At 44.1% G+C, this 17,356-nt stretch overlaps 1 protein-coding gene across 5 annotated transcripts in view; it reads right to left on the bottom strand.

The window, feature by feature from the left end:
- The window catches only part of MYOF (myoferlin), a 154,222-nt gene that overhangs the window by 116,041 nt on the left and 20,825 nt on the right, over positions 1 to 17,356 (bottom strand). For all 5 annotated transcript variants that reach the window (XM_030334291.1, XM_030334292.1, XM_030334294.1 and 2 more), the window contains exons 2-3: positions 12,978 to 13,033; positions 10,412 to 10,503 (exon numbers count right to left, since the gene is read on the bottom strand). In XM_030334291.1, the coding sequence (XP_030190151.1) occupies positions 10,412 to 10,503; positions 12,978 to 13,033 (148 nt within the window). The remainder of the gene's footprint in view (positions 1 to 10,411; positions 10,504 to 12,977; positions 13,034 to 17,356) is intronic.

Below are 17,356 nucleotides of genomic sequence, written 5' to 3'. Positions count from 1 at the left end.
CATCACTGGCCCTTCGTGGTCCTGAATGGTTTTACACCCTCCATTGTGACTCAACCAATATCTGTGGCTTTCCTTCCCCCCACCCCCCAGAGGGTTTGAGAGGGTGGTAACGGATAACAGACCAGGAATGGACTAAAATAAAAGCAGCCAATTATAAACTCAAACTTCAGTTCCTTCTTTCAGAAACCCTTAGTCCCATTTCTTAAATCTGCTTTTTCATCATACAATTCTGATGCTTTTGTGTTTGTGTGTGAGGGAGGTGGTTTAAAAGAAAACTTCGCTTTCTTTTTTCTGAAGTAAAGATAGTGTGTTTAGATGAAAGCCTGGAAAGATGTTAGTCCCCCAAAATATTTTTAACAGCTAGGTTGTGTTGAAGAAAAATGCAGTTACAACTTCTAACACCTTTCCCTGTAAATTGGAGAAAGCGCCCCCTATGGGCATGTCTGAGCTCCGCAGGTCTCCGAGGGCCCCCGGCAGCCTGTCGTGGGCTGTTTTCTGTGACGTTGCCTGGATACAGAATACCATGAGAGGCTAGGAAATGATGGCCCAGCCTCCTACACAGAGGACAAGAACAGTGTAGTCAGGCCAGTTTCCTTTAAAGGAGGTGACACTAAACCAAGAACCCTTTTTCTTTCATATTACTAATGCTATAAATATGCTAACATGTTACAGTGTGACAGTAATGTGGACACTTTGCCCTGGATTTTCATGGAAAAATAAGAGTCTCCTGATGGACTCCACCCAACACTAAAACAGATGGACCATGTCTCAAAAGGAAGCTTTACAGTGAAAAGAATCTCAAAGTCCTTCAGCTCTCCAGCTTTATTTGCAGAATTAATAAACTGCAGATGTATTCTGAGGGGAAGAAAAAGCCAGTCCTGCTCTCATCCCTTACAGTTCTTGAAGGTCTAGTGGTTTTGAGTTGGGTCTCCATGCGACATGGAACTAGTTCTAAGCAGCGGAACTGCAAACTAGTCAACTTAGTCATGCGAGGGCTAGTTAAGAACTTCTTTAACTTGTTAAGACAGAGTCTAGCATGTTTCAAAAAGAGAAATGGGAAATGTTCTCCCTGTAAGCACAGACACAAACCTTAACAGCCACATGCCACTGTGGTGAGTAAGGGCTTTGCTGGCTGAGCTCTTAATCATGGGAGCTCGCATATATCAAGTTGTTCTGTGCAGCAGGGGCACAGCCCACACGGATTACTGGAGGAGTGTTTACTGGAAATTCCTTCATGAAGGAAAGGAAAAATACATTGGACTCTGGAAAGTAAATCACATGTTGTACTGTTTCTGTCCCTACGGACTGCAGCACATCTCACTTCCCCTCCTCAGGGAGGGAATAACAATCCCCAGCTGGGCTGAGCACAAATACTTCTCCAAGCTGCTCCCGGGTCCCTTGTAGAAAGGGCCAGACCTGCCCACCCTTTGAAGCACTGGGCTCTCAGCCAGCTGAGCCTTGTCATTTCTACCAGGTCTGTGTGGCCTTGGTTCCTTGGCTGGGCAGCATCACCCATCCCCACACTTCTCCTTGCCCCAGGACCAGTATCCGTCAAGCTCTTTCCTGGCTCCACCCCCACCCCCACCCCCAGCTGAACCCAAAGGTGGGAGAGCCAGGCCTACACTTTCCTTATGACCAGATTGGGGGGGAGGGGGGGTGCGAGGGGAGGAGCTGGGGCAGCCATGACAGCAAATCCTATCCCAGGAAGCCCTGTGTAAGCAAAAACTCCCTCAAAGGACACAATCTGGGTCTCCCATCCACTTCACCAGTGGGGAACCTTCCTGAGTCTCCCAACTGGCCCACGCTGGCCCTTTGGATTAGCTCATAAACCGTTTCTGGGATTGTATTTCCCCAGACCTCCTTGCAGCAGAATCGCTAGGGCAGTTACAGATTCCCAGGACCCTGAGTCACACTTTTTCTTTAGTTAATTCTCATACCCAGGAAGTCTGAGAAACAATGGCCTAAAGCAGTGATTCTCAGTGGCAGCAGGGCAAAAGTAGAGGGATAGGGGGCGGGGGGGGGGGGGGGGGGGGGGGGGTAGGAAAGACAGCTGGCAAAGCTAGATCTGGAGACAGGGAGACATGTGCAGTTTTTAAAAGCACATTTAATAGGATAACACGGTTCACATTTGAGAAATGAGCATAGAAATCCAATTATTTAATAGAACAAAGTAGTAAGCAAAACTCAACTAAAACCACTCGGCCAGCCTCGTTATCTGTATCTTTCCTGTGACCTCTCCTCCTTACTCGCCACCAGGATTGTCAGAGAGCCTTGGGGCCTTTGTCCGGTTCATCAAATGTGGAAACACTGGCCCAAATTGTGGTTCCCAAATTTGGCTGTGTACCAGTCCCTCTAGGGTAAGGCAGTGCTCTGTACTTCTAGCAAACTCCATTCCTGGGTTTCAGAATCACTCACCTAGTCTAGAGGCTGTGGCAGGTTTAGCAGGATTCAGGGCCAGCAACAACTCCCTTTTTTCCAGTCCCTCCCAACCCCACTGCCCTGAGGCCAATGGCGTCACTTTAACAAGGGAAGGAGCTGAGTAGAAGCCCAGGCCTCTGCACCTAGGTGCAGGTGAGGCACCTAGGCCAGAGTCAGTCACCCTGTGGCTACAAGGAGCAGGCAAACTAGCCTAATGCCTGACATGCAGGCAATGCTCAATAATTATTTCTAGAATAAGTGACTATAATCTGTAACCTGACCAATTCTCCTGTTCATTCAGTCCTCAAGGGTCTGAATCTGTGGTTGTCTGCTTGTACAGTTTAGAGCAACTCCCAGGCTCTGGCTCTGTCCCTGGCCCATTGGAATCAAGGTAGTAGTTTTCAGTTATTCATTCATTCATTCTTTCATTCATTCATCAAGAACTTGGACCTAACAAGGAAAGGGAGACAGAATAACAGTGATTAAGAATTTGGAGCTAGGCAGGGCTGACTAATTCGGACTCATCCTTGTACTAGAGGCCAGGTACAGGTTGTTTTACTTCTCTGAGCCTCAGTTTCCTCATCTGTAAAACGGGGTTATGACAGCTACTACCTAACAGTATTGTAAGGATCAAAAGGATGATGTGGTAAGTGCTTAACAGTTACTTTTTATTATTTCAGACACTACTCTAGAAAAAGGAATCAAAAGAAAGCATGTGACCCCAGGCCAGTACTGGCAGGGAAAGCTGGTCTGAACTCATGCACAGTCTAAATCACAGGAAGGTGGGATATCTATGCAAGGATATGGGTAGGTAGCCAGTGGGTAGGTACCCACTTCCATTTCTGTGCAATCAATTGTGCAAAGTTCTTAAAACCAGTCCTTTCTCTTACATACATGAAACAACTCCCTCCCCAATGTCAATGCTGTATATACCAAAAGTCTGCTTGGAAAATCATTTTTTATTTTCAGGGTTAGACCAGAAGCAAACTTCAGCTATAGCTGAATTCTCATAAAATCCAATTAGTGGAAACTGAATAAAGGTTTTAAAGGTCTCATAAAATATTTCATTATAAAATTTTTTTGAATGTTCATTTATTTTTGAGAGAGACAGAGACAGAGCTTGAGCGGGAGAGGGGCAGAGAGAGAGAGGGAGACACAGAATCCGCAGCAGGCTCCAGGCTCTGAGCTGTCAGCACAGAACCTGACGTGGGGCTCGAACCCACGAGCTGTGAGATCATGACCTGAGCTGAAGTCGGACGCTCAACCGACTGAGCCACCCAGGCGCCCCCATACTTTTAATACTTTTATGTCTCCTAGTGACAAGACTTCCTGCTGACATTGCCACATGTAATCATGGCCATGGGATTTGTTGAAGTGGCCCAGCTGTGGTTGGTCAGGAGGGATGGACAGCCCACGGTTTGAGACAGGCTTTCTTTCCTTTTTTTTTTTTTTAAAGTTTATTTATTTATTTTGAGAGAGAGAGAGACAATGCAAGGGAGCAAGCAGGGGAGGGGCAGAGAGAGAGAGAGAGAGAGAGAGAGAGAGAGAATCCCAAGCAGGCTCCATGCTGTCAGCACAGAGCCCTTGTGTTCCATCACACAGTGAGATCATGTCCTGAGGCAAAATCAAGAGTGAGTCAGATGCTTAACCTTAACCGACTGAGCCACCCAGGTGCCCCAAGGCTTTCTGATTGGAGTAGCTTCTCAGGCTGTCTAGACATCTAAACCAGAGGCCAGTGTTACTGTGGAACAGGATTCTCAGTTCAGTTCTTTTTAGTTCCATATTTTCAGTGGCGTGGCAAAAGTATGAAAAGATCACAATTGGTTTGGGCTGGCTGGGTCTGGGTACTGGAAAAGCTGAACCCCAGCGTTTTGGGGAGGCCAGTGAAGTAGGTGCCACAGTCCTGCTGATGTCTGTCAACATCTCATGAGTAAGTAAAGGTGGGCCAAAGCTTTGGAGAAAGACGCCCAGAGAGACTGAAAGAGAAAGGCATTTCATAATGACAAGAGCTATAATTATCTTCTAATTGCACTTGGAGGACCATCTCTTAGGAGAGGAAGCTTTACAACTTGTAAGTCATTTGCAAGGTTATTGGACTACCTTCAGCGATGTATCAATTAATGTATTCATCTGACAAATAATTGCTGATGCTTATGTGTGTCCGACACTACTCCAGGCACTGGGAGTACTCCATGCCTTTCATGGGGCTTACATCTGAGTGGACGGAATGTGCAGTGTATCAGATGGTGTTTAGTGTGATGAAGAAGATTGAAGGGGAAGAGAGGAGAAATGACAAGATGAGAGAGAGAGGCAGAGTGTGTGTGTATGTGTACGTGTGTGTAAATATTTGTGTCTGGTTTAGGTAGGGTTTTTGTTTAAAGGTTTGTTTTCGGGTCTGTTTTATAATGAAATATCTTATGGGTCTGTTTTATGATGAAATATCTTAGGGGTGCCTGGGTGGCTCAGTCGGTTGGGCGTCCGACTTTGGCTCAGGTCATGATCTCACCGTCCGTGGGTTCGAGCCCCGCATCGGGCTCTGTGCTGACAGCTCGGAGCCTGGAGCCTGTTTCAGATTCTGTGTCTCCCTCTCTCTCTGCCTCTAACCCACTCGCATTCTGTCTCTGTCTCTCTCAAAAATAAATAAACATTAAAAAAAATTTTTTTAAGTATTAAAAGTATGAGGACAAGGTCTTTTGTATATGAGGGAATGAAAATTTCTCATAAGCCTTACCATACTGCTTCACCATAGTAATTTCATTCCAAACTACAGTATCTGTTTTTATTAATAAAAAATAAAAACAAAAAAGAAAACAGAAAAAAACACCCCACAAACCTTTGTTCAGGGAGTTTGTATATTTCACAATCCAAACTTGTCTTTTTTTTTTCTAAATTCTGTAGCCCTTACTACCACTCTGTGTGTGTGTGTGTGTGTGTGTGTGTGTGTAGCTCCAGACTCCCACCTGCACCTCCCCAACTCTGGGAGACAACTGGGACTTGCCTCACTTCTCTCTCCCTGAACTGCAGCCTGGAATGCTCTCCAGGCATTAAGTTGGGCACTCAAAGGGCTCATTTCATTTATGTCCTCTTTCTTGGGGTCATTATCCAGTCCAGTATCTGAAACCATGGTTACATATGTTTTATCTTTTTTTTGGTGTATCAGGTGAGTATGTAGATCTGGTCCCTGTTATGTTATCTTAGCACGAGCAGAACTTCCAAACTATGGTCACTTTAAGGATAAGACTTCTGAGGCCCAGAGGGGTTAAGTCACTTGGCTGAGGTCATCAGTAGTCACCAGTAGAGCGGAGTGTCAAAGCAGCCTCTGTCTGGCTCCCGAATCTCAGCTTTTATGCACTATGAGGTGCTACCTTCCTGTGAATTCAGGAGTAAGCTCCACGTCTCTCTACAAAAATGCATGAGCTTTGGGACTGGCGTTTGTTTCCCTTGTGACTTGATCCCTTTGTGTTCTGACTCCTTTGCAGCTTAAACCTGAGTTGGAACCAGAGAGCTGTTCAGAGAGCTGGGTTGGACAGATTCCACATCAATGGCTCGTTACTAGTGGGCTAACTGTCCAATGCAAGGCGCTTTAGATACTATTCGTGTATTAGTATTGTGAACTTACTTGCTCATTCATCCAACAAACACTTACTGAGAGCTTATTATGTGCTAGGCACTATGCTAAGCGCTGGTGTTACAGTGGTGAACCAGACAGGTGTGGAGCTTACTGTCTAGTAGGGGAAGGCCGCGTGAATAACAAAACAGATACGGACGTGTCAGATGGTGGTGAGCGCTGAGCTAGGCAAAGCAGGAATGCGGGCCAGCACATATTTTTGAGTACTTATCTAAAACCCAACATAAATGTCCACACACCCAGCTGGGCTCCCTCCACCATTCCCACACCCACACGAGCTTGCTAATAAGCAGGGCTCTGAGGAAATGAAGCAGGGCAATGAGATGGAAAGCAACGGTAGGCTCTGCTCTAGATTGGAGGGTCTGAGATGCTGAGGCCGAATGACAAGATTTCACATCTACTGCACTTAGAAGGAAAGAGTATTCCATGCAGAGTGAACAGCAAATTCAAAAACCTGAAATGGTAACTCTTTTTCCTCCTTGGCATGCGTGCATGTGCACACACACACACACACACACGCATACACACAGGCATGCACACACACACACACACACACGCATACACACATGCATGCACACACACACACACCTGAAAACCTGTAAACACCTTTCATTCCTACATTTCCAGGCTCCTGAAGCCGATTCTTCTTTAGGAACTCAGGTGAAGTGACAGCAGGGTCAGGAATCAGGGTCCCAGCCTCAAATCTCATCTCCGCCACTCAAGGTTACTGTGAAGAGCACATGAGATGAGATATGCTCTCCAAATTTCTCGTGTCCACTGTAGAACATGAGTATCAGTGACTTACTATTCAATAGTATAAAATTGCCTGCTTAAAAGTGTTACGTAGGGAGGGACTGCCAATATTCTGATAATGACTGTCCATTTTTTTTTCTTTTTTTGCAAAATTAGAAAGAAAAATTACTTCCATTCTGGCCAAAAGTTAATCAATAATTGCATCCACATTTTGGTTCCTGCAGGTGGTTCATGGTTTTCAGTATAATGTGAAAGTCCAGAACACAGGCCTGGACATAAATGCTCACTCTGACACATGCCTGCTGTGTGACCTTGAGCAGATTACCAAGCCTCTCTGGGGAAAAAGAGGGTGTCTGTGAGGATTAAGTAGCATAATGCATTCAAAGGGCTTGGCATAGCCCTTGGCACTCCCTAAGATCTCACTAAGCTATAGCGGTATTGGCTGTCTGCAGAGGGAACTCCGATTCTTCAGCGGCTGGGAAAATCCTTCCACTCTGACATTTCGGCTAAAAATAATTTCATTTTCATCACGTGATCAAGAGGCATTTCTGGCTCTTCTCTCACCCTCATTCAGCCTGGATGGCTGGCTGGATGACTATGGTGGGGGGGGGGGGGGAGGGAAGAACAGAGTCTGCACTGAACAGCCCAGCCGGCTCCCAGTGCCTGAGGAGGGATGTTGCTGACGCACCAGTGCTATGCTTGCATGACCTGGACCCTGCAGTCCGCTGTGGGCGTGGGCATGGGTGCACAGGCAAACCTAGGTAGTCCAGCGCTGTTTGTTTCCAGGCCCCAGGCAGCAGATGCAAAGTGAGAGCCCTGTTTGCACAACCCGTTTCCATGGCAACAGGAACGTCAACAGGCAAGGGATTCCTTAAGCTGGTAGAAAAATCCTCTGCCCCCACCCTGCACATCCAAGTGAAAGCAAGTTCCCACACTGAGCAGTGAGCAGATCCCCGAAGGCCAAATTTTTAGTAAAAAAGCCAAGAAAAAAATCTGGGACCAAAGTACACAAATAGTTTGGACAAACATACAGCTTATTCCCAGATGGGTTTAATTTTTTTTTTTCTCCAGTGTACTTATGGGCAAATTTGACCAAGGTGTATGCATTGTTTAGTTGGTGACAGCAAGGTCAAAGTTCACAATTCCTGGCTGATGGTGGAGAAGCATGAAGCTTAGCACAGTAAGCTAAGTAAGCATTATCATTCGCACTGTTCATTCCAAAGCAGACTCGGGGTCGGCTTTCACTGGAGGATGGTCAACAACTATGCAGCGAAATTTGTAGGACACACAACTAATCTCCCAATTAAAAAGACCTTCCTGGCAATTCCTATCAAAATAACACGAGCATTCTTCACAGAGCTAGAACAAACAATCCTAAAATTTGTATGGAATCAGAAAAGACCCTGAATAGCCAAAGCAATCTCGAAAAAGAAAACCAAAGCTGGAGGCATCACAATTCCAGACTTCAAGCTGTATTACAAAGCTGTAATCATCAAGACAGTATGGTACTTGCACAAAAACAGACCCTCAGATCAGTCCAAGTAGTAGGACCAGAACCTGCAGAGTATATTTATGTAGCTTAAGAAAAAAATGCATCAGTCATAAGGGGCATTGGTCAGCAACTGAACACGAAAAAAAGGATCTCATCAAAGGTGAACATGTATAGTACCTATCAAAGCACTGTCCAGGGGGTGAATGTCTGTCCAGGATCTCTTAGCCTGACACCATTAAGTAGAAGACTCCAGTCATTAGGGTGACTATCTAATTTACCGTCCAAACCAAGTCACTGTTGACAGCAAAAGAAGTGTTATTAACCCTTGTGCTAGGACAATAAACCAGGACTGTTCCAAGCAAGTCAGGACATAAGGTCACTGCACTTCAACTAATTCTTTCTGGTTTATGCCTCTCATTGCAGCCTTCTACTTATACCAAATGTGCTTAAGGCTAAGGTATTCATTTTTATTATTTTTTAAATTTTATTTTATTTTAAGTTTATTTTGAGAGAGAGATTGAGTGCATGGGAGCGAGTGCAAGTAGGGGAGGGGCAGAGAGACAGAGAGAGGGAGAGAGAGAATCCCAAGCAGGCTCCATGCCGTCAGCACAGAGCCTAATGCAGGACTCAATCCCACGAACCATGAGATAATGACCTGAGCCCAAACCAAAAGTTGGACACTTAACCGACTGAGCCACCCAGGCACCCCTAAGACATATTTTTAAATGTATTGACATTTCTAAAAACTTGGATGCTTCTTACAATTGATAAGGTCATTTAATACCAGGCTCCTTCCCCACCCCAAACCTGTTATTAATTTAATAATACATCTATGGTCAATGATATCTTATAATCAAGGATACAGAGTAATTTGGCTTTCCATGCAGGATGACACAAAGGAGAATTCATTAATCAGAGAATGTCCTCCCACCACGCATTTATTTCCACTGGAAAATAACACATAAGTAACTTGGTTTTAAGCACCGGTTTCTTGTAAGCTTGGTTAGTTTGAATTGGTAACCTAAGACTGGTTTCTGAGTCTGTAAGGCCAAAGTCCAGATCAAGGGCTGGGGTGAATTTACTGAGGTCATTCTGTCCCATACAGACCTGTTTTGGAAATCCCCAAGCTTTACTCAGGGGACAACCCTCAGTCCCACCATGGGCACCGTCGTGACCCTTCCCATTTGAAACTAGTAAAGGCGACAGGAATCTGACTTAGATCTGTTGAGTTTAAAAGGCCAATAAGACATTAAAATGATGTTGGGGCTGCAAGTAGAACTTGAATGGTCACACATAAGTGGAAGAAGAAATGATTTTGCTTGTGTTTAATATAGCTACCGTTCAGATAAACCACCCGGGGTAGGAAGTGACTAAGTACAGTCAACAAAGATGTTTTAGGAATGTAAATAGATTTCACAACAAGTGCCAAATTGGATACAGTAATGGTGGCTTAGTGTTTGCAGCCTCTTAGGAATACAGTAGTTCCCCCTTTATGCATTAGGATATGTGCCAAGACCCCTGGTGGATGCCCAAAACCGCAGATAGTACCAAACCCTACATACGTACATACATACCTATGATAAAGTTTAATTTATAAACTAGACATAGTAAGAAATTAACAATAACTAATAATAAAATAGAATAATTATAACAACATACTGAATGAGTTATGTGAATATGGTTTCTCTCCCTCTCTAAATATATTGTACTGTACTCACCCTTTTATGCATGATGATGTGAAATGATAAAATGCCTAAGTGATGAGATGAAGTGAGGTGAATGATGTAGGCACAGTGACGTAGCGTTAGGCTACTATTGACCTTCTGACACTATTTCAGAAGAAGGATCATCTGCTTCTGCACCTCAGTTGACCATGGATAACAGAAACCACAGGTAAGAGGGGACTACTATACAGAAGTTTGGAGAAAGCAATGTGATCATTAATCACATCTGATATTGGCTCAGAAAGTTGTGTGCATGGGGGGTGGGGGGAGGACATGGAACCGAAGCACGATTATATTGCAAATATCATAAAATGTTATTAACGATACGTTCCTTCAACAAAATAAACAATGGTAATATAATACGTAAAATGAGAAAAATAGTTGAAATCAACTTACTTATTTTGTCCAATCGTCTCAAAATCTTTTACAACAATTGTAAGGGAAGATGAAGAGTCGAGTGGTATACCCCTCAAGTCAAACTCCAAAATCTGTCCATGGAAAGGTTATAAAAACAGAAAAGTTGTTTAAAAGGGTCAGGAAGTATAGTATAATAAGACATACGGACACTAAATGACTAAATGTCATTATCTTAACCAATGTCAGTCTTGTGAATCATCAATTCTATAGTTAGTAGAAGTGACCAAATTCCAAACCTGGAGGCTGCTGAGAGCTGTGGGAAGGCAAACCAGACAGCCTCAGAGGACCCGGGGGTGACCTCTGGCTTCCCATTTTCTAGGCTCTGTGACTATGGGCAAGTCACCAAACCCATCTCAGAGTCAGAGAATTTACCACAATTGGTTATAAAAATAAAATAAAATGAAAATGCTTTCTTCATTGATTGTTTTTAAGTTATTTGCTTTTCCTAGTCATATTATTATCAAAGAGATAGATAATCTAAAAAAACATTTTCTAAAATGCATCAGCCTTTTATTTTAGGCTTGATTAGTCTGCACCACCATGATTAGTCTGCAATTAGATGAGACTTTCATTTTAAGGCAATAAATTGCTGTCTAATGGCAAACACACAAAAATAATTTAACATAACACCGCTGATGTTTTTGATTGATCATGTAACATATGAATTAAATAAAGCAGAGCCTACTGAAGATTTGATTCTCCTTGTACTGGGTTTGGAGTGGGTGGTGAATGTGTCAGAGCTCATATTAGAATCCTAACCCTAATAGGTTTGGGGTTAGCATTTCATTTGGGTTAGATTTCCATTATAAAACTAGAGTTGGGAAGTTTACTTGATAAATACAATTGCAATTAGAAAAAAATACATGTTAGATGGGGAGCCTGGGTGGCTCAGTCGGTTGAGCGTCCAACTTTGGCTCAGGTCATGATCTCACGGTGTGTGAGTTCGAGCCCCACGTCGGGCTCTGTGCTGACAGCTCGGAGCCTGGAGCCTGCTTCAGATCCTGTGTCTCCCTTTCTCTCTATCCCTCCCCTGCTCACACTCTTTCTCTCTCTCAAAAATAAACATTAAAAGAAAATACATGTTAGAAACAAAACGGGGTGAGACGGATGATACCCTGCAGAGGATGTCTGCTCACGTGACCATTTCCACCTCTGCCATCAGCTACATGGATTGACCAGATATAAAGAAGCATGTGAGAATTACTCAAAACCGGAAGCACTATATGCATACATAATGTACTTTCAGTTTGTTTTATTCTTGGAGATCTGTGTGAGGTGCTAGGATCCACACACAGCATCCACCGGGACCAACCAGACTGGCCTCTTGCTTTCACGGAGCTGGTAGTCCAGCTGGCTGGGTTCTGGGTTCCAGTGAAACTGCAGAGAAGCAGAACTGCCTTTCAACTTTCTGCTTCTCAGAAAGGCATTAAAAAGACAGTTCATCTTCACCTCATTCAATGAAAAGGTATGGCTTTATTTTAGTTTCGGGACTAGGAGAGGAGGGGAATTTACAGTTGGTGGAGGAGAAGTCTTCACAGCCTGGTGACTTAGTGACAATAACAAAGACATTTATCGCTATGCTTATCCAGGAAAGTTTGACCAGCTTTTGGGAAAAACAATGGGGCTGATGATCATCTTTTAAAAAATTAGTCAGCATAGGAAAATCTACTCGTGGAAAGAATGAAAACTTTCACATATCTATAAATATATTCAACACTGAACTGCTTATAAAATAGATATAAAGTCAACACTGGGGGAAGTAAATATATTATAGCACTTCCATAGAATGTTGCATAGTGTTAAAGATACTTCTGAATGGAATGATATGGTATATGCTTAGGATATAATAGTAAGAAAAAAATAGGAGAGGAAGCTGTATCTGCTATATGTCAAGACATCATATTTTATTAATTTATTTATAAATAATAATTACTTATACATTACAATATACTTATTCAATAAACATTTATTGCTATATCCCAAATGTTAACAGTAATTGCTTCTGGATGGTGGGTCCAAAGGTAAATTTTTTTGTTTATCTAAAGCTTTCAAAATGTCTACAATAAGGATATTCTACTTTATCAGCATAAAACACAGTAAACGTCATTACTCAGTCAGACACACAGTGTCATGTAATGTACTCTTGGTTAGTCACGTGCAGATACATTTTTAAATATGGAGCTTTCCCTCCGCGACTCTTGAGATGATCTAAGCCCACCCCTTGCTCTACAGATGTGCCCCAGATGTGTAACATAACTGGACCGAGGTCACACAGCATGCTCAAAGCTGCTCCCGGCTAGAACATAAGATTCCCACTCCCTTTCCAGACTTCACTTACACCACTATTATATAGGAGATGTCATTGTGGTATGTTCCCTTGAACTGTTCTGCTATCTCTATGGCCACAAAGAGAGATAGAGTGGTGGGGGATGCAATGTGGAGATTCTTCTTTCAAAGGGAAAAGCTAACCTTTGACCGAAGATAGGACAATCAGATGTGGCTTATCCACTGAAACAATGTTAAAAAAAAAAAAAAATGAAGTTACCTCATTCCATACAGGGTTGAGTTCATTGTCAACTTTCTTTGTTTTCTTTTTCTCATCTGCAAATAAAAAATATGAAATATCAATTAGAAATATTTCTAGAACTTGTCCATTCATTCGTCCATTCAAAGAGCATTCCCTTGAGGGCCAACCGTGTGCTTGCATTTCCCCATTCATCAGCCTAGAGTGAGGACTACAAGAGTCAAGGTTCTCCAAACTGAATGGCATTTTTTGACCTAAAACATTTCTCCCACCCCAGGTCTACGAGATGTTGGGGAATGAAGGACTCACAATCATGGAAATGCCATGATCCCCTGAATCTCTCTCACCAGTTCCTATAGACCAAGGTTACCCAGGGCTTCTGTGTCTCCAGTGTGTTGCAGAAAGAAGCCAACAAAGCTAACCTTTGCTAAAAGGTGTCACCATTTTATAGATGTGGCTACTGAGACTCAAAGGAACTGAGAAATGTGTCTGAGCTAATACTTGGCACTGGTTCCTATATAACCTGCAATTTCCTCTCTGACTCCCGTGCTGCCTCTGCATGTGATAAGACCCCACAGCTTAAAGACTGAGCTGGACTCCCTCCCATAGGCCTCGGCACAAGGTAATTAGTAGATGAACACTTTCTATGACCTGCAAAGAATGTAAGGTTTCCTTTACAACAGGTTCACCTTTTCTGAAGACATGGGTTTTCTCTCTGTGTGTCTGAGACCTTCCTGCATGAATAAATGTTCCTCCAGCTAGTGTTCAAAGTTTCCTTAGAGAAGTCCAAAGCACAGAGAGGCATCTGTTGGATCTCTAAGTCCCCAAATACTCATCAAAATAAAAGCTAGTGTTTGAGTACCGAATGCTTTGGAGGCATGACCTATCTGTTTTCAGGGGGAGAAAAATAAAACAAGTTCTCTTCCCGTGTGAATTCCTTACCATCACATAGAACATTCATCACGCTTCTGACACCAGATGTATGGTGGGGCGTTCCCCAGCCAAGAAATTTTCTGTGACACCAGCTGGGTGTTTTACAATTTAACTCAATGATGATACTATGTACCTGGAGACAGCGTCCCGCAGGTTAAGGACTGAGAGGACAATAGCAAGTCCACGCTGTCACCTGTGCTTCTGACCTAGCAGGCTATAAATCTGAGGTTCCCATAACCCCTGTGCTGGGTTCAATTAACTGGCTAGAGCAGCTCACAGAACTCAGGAAAACATTTATGATTACTAGTTTACTAAAGGATAGGACAGAGGGTACAGATGAACAGCCAGATGAAGAGATATATAAGACAAGGTCTGGGAACGTCCTGTGTACAGGAGCTTCTGTCCCCATGGAGCTGGAGTACCTCAACCTCCCGGTACATGGATGTGTTCATCACACACCTGGAACCCCATACTTCTGGGATTTTTGATGGAGGCTTCCTCACATAGGCAAGATCAAGTATTAACTCTATTTCCAGTCTCTTTCTCCAGTCTAGAGAAGCCGGGAGGAGGTGGGGGCAGAGCCAAAAATGCCAAGCTTCTCATCATGGCTTGGTCTTCCTGGTGATCAGTCCCCATCCAGGAGCCATCCAGGAGCCCACCCAGAGTGATCTCATTAGAACAAAAGATGCTCCTACTCTTCTCACTTAGGAATTTATAAGGGTTTTAGCTCAGTGCCAGAAAGTGGTGGGGGAAAGGAGCAGAGACCAACATACATATTTTTTTTTCTCATCTCGTATCATCTAACCTCTTTAAAAACCCCAGGAGATATGTATAATAATTTTCATCCCCCTTTTGGAGCTAAGGAAACCGAGAAGTTAAGTGGCATATTCAAAGTCCCAGTTGGTAAGTGGCAGGGATAGCAGCCTCACATTGGTGGCCGCACTGGGAACCACTCCCCAGTTACCCCTCTGCTGCTATGGAACGTAGGAGGTAGTGGGTTCCGTTCAGCTGAGTGTCATGTTGCGAAGGCTCCCAGCACATGCCAGTTGTGGGACTAACCACCTCATTCTTCCAAGACCTCAGCATAGACAAAGCATGAATCATCACCCTTACTCTGCTAAGCATTAACTTTTCCACTTGAGCAGCTCCCAGAGCCCAACCGGCTTCCCTTTTTAAACTTCAGCATGACCCTGCTCATCGGCTCATGCCGGGGCCTGTACTGATGCGTTCTAACTGTGGTCTCTATGTGGCCTACAGAGCTCCTCCCTGCATATGACTCTGATATCACCTAGAAGCTGTCCTGTCCCTCCCACATTTCCATACTGACCCCACCTGCCCCTCCCATCATCTGATGAAAAGCCTCCCAATTTTCCTTTCTGGTTGCCACACAAGCGAGTACTTTTGAGAGTAAGAGGGGCCAGGCAAAGTTTAAACTGACAGAATGGGACACATGGCTTCTTTGCACAATTGGAGCAGCCTGTTCTATATAACCATCTACAGGTGCCAGAAATCACATTCCTTTGTGTTTTTTTAATGTTTGTTTATTTATTTACTTTTGAGAGACAGAGAGAAAGCACAAGGGTGGGGAGGACAGAGAGTGACAGGGATACACAGAATCTGAAACAGCCAGCCTGATGTGGGGCTCGAACTCACGGACCATGAGATCGCGACCTGAGCCGAAGTTCAACACTCAACCAACTGAGCCACCCAGGCGCCCCGGAAGTACATTCTACTACAGTGTCTCTAAGTCGTTCCGATAGCCCTGCAAGGGTAACATTCTCATCCCCTTTTTATAGACAAATAATTGAGAGAAGCTGGTTAACTTGCCTAAGGTCACACAGCAAATAAAAAAACAGAGTCAGAAACAACCTACGTCTCCTTGGCTCCATAACCCGAGTGTGTGTTCACTATCACACCACAGTGTCTCATTGGAAGCTGTCAGAAACACTGGATAAAGAAAATGCATGAATATAATATGAGTGACGGGCTTGACGTCCTGAGCAGTGGCCACAGGAAAGTCCAAGGTCAGATTTCAGAGTATCCTGAGACTCTCTAAGACTATTTGCTCCAACACACAAAATGTGACATCTGTGAGTTTTTCTGGGGAGACAGTTTATTCCCTCATCAGATTCTCAAATGAGTTTCCCCCACCACTTTCTGGCACTGAGCTAAAACCCTTATAAATTCCTAAGTGAGAAGAGTAGGAGCATCTTTTGTTCTAATGAGATCACTCTGGGTGGGCTCCTGGATGGCTCCTGGATGGGGACTGATCACCAGGAAGACCAAGCCATGATGAGAAGCTTGGCATTTTTGGCTCTGCCCCCACCTCCTCCCGGCTTCTCTAGACTGGAGAAAGAGACTGGAAATAGAGTTAATACTTGATCTTGCCTATGTGAGGAAGCCTCCATCAAAAATCCCAGAAGTATGGGGTTCCAGGTGTGTGATGAACACATCCATGTACCGGGAGGTTGAGGTACTCCAGCTCCATGGGGACAGAAGCTCCTGTACACAGGACGTTCCCAGACCTTGTCTTATATATCTCTTCATCTGGCTGTTCATCTGTACCCTCTGTCCTATCCTTTAGTAAACTAGTAATCATAAATGTTTTCCTGAGTTCTGTGAGCTGCTCTAGCCAGTTAATTGAACCCAGCACAGGGGTTATGGGAACCTCAGATTTATAGCCTGCTAGGTCAGAAGCACAGGTGACAGCGTGGACTTGCTATTGTCCTCTCAGTCCTTAACCTGGGGGATGCTGTCTCCAGGTACATAGTATCAACATTGAGTTAAATTGTAAAACACCCAGCTGGTGTCACAGAAAATTTCTTGGCTGGGGAACGCCCCACCATACATCTGGTGTCAGAAGCGTGATGAATGTTAAAGTTAAAAGTTAAAGGAAGTTAAAAATTCCTGACCTCGACAAGCATGAAATGGTATCATTAATATCCCTCCAGCTCACCACCATCCTTGCTGCCATAACCAGGCCTGGCGGGTGGAGAACTGAGTCAAGAAAGAGTGATTCTGGACCCTGGGACCACAGCAGATCTTCAAGAGAAAAGATGGAAAATTTTAAGAGGCCATTGCAGAGTAAGTAAAGCAAGGAGAAAGCAGCAAATCATTTACAGAAATTGGGTACGGGGGCTTGAGGCAGAATGTGGGTCCCTGATGGATGGTATTGAAGGAAAATCTCAGTCTCCAAGTCCCCAAGATTCCAGGCAGGGAGCTAAAGCAAGGACAAGGGCTCCAGAGAGGCTGTGGAAAGAGCGAGTACTTGTCCAGTTGAGCTGAATCCCAAGCCTGGTTACTGGCCTGGGAATCAGCATACAAGAAATGCTGCACTGGGACATTTTGGTGCTGAGCCTGGTACTGATCTCCCTCCCCTTCCCCACAGGGGCAGGACTGTCCCAAAGTCAGCAGTTGGGGGGCGTGAAAAAGGGAGTGCCACTTGCTCATTCATTCATCTTCCAACA

The sequence above is a fragment of the Lynx canadensis genome, chromosome D2 (genome assembly GCF_007474595.2).
Source record: "Lynx canadensis isolate LIC74 chromosome D2, mLynCan4.pri.v2, whole genome shotgun sequence".
Taxonomy (NCBI): domain Eukaryota; kingdom Metazoa; phylum Chordata; class Mammalia; order Carnivora; family Felidae; genus Lynx; species Lynx canadensis.
Note: the sequence above shows the minus strand (reverse complement) of the source record. Positions and strands in the feature narration are given on the sequence as shown.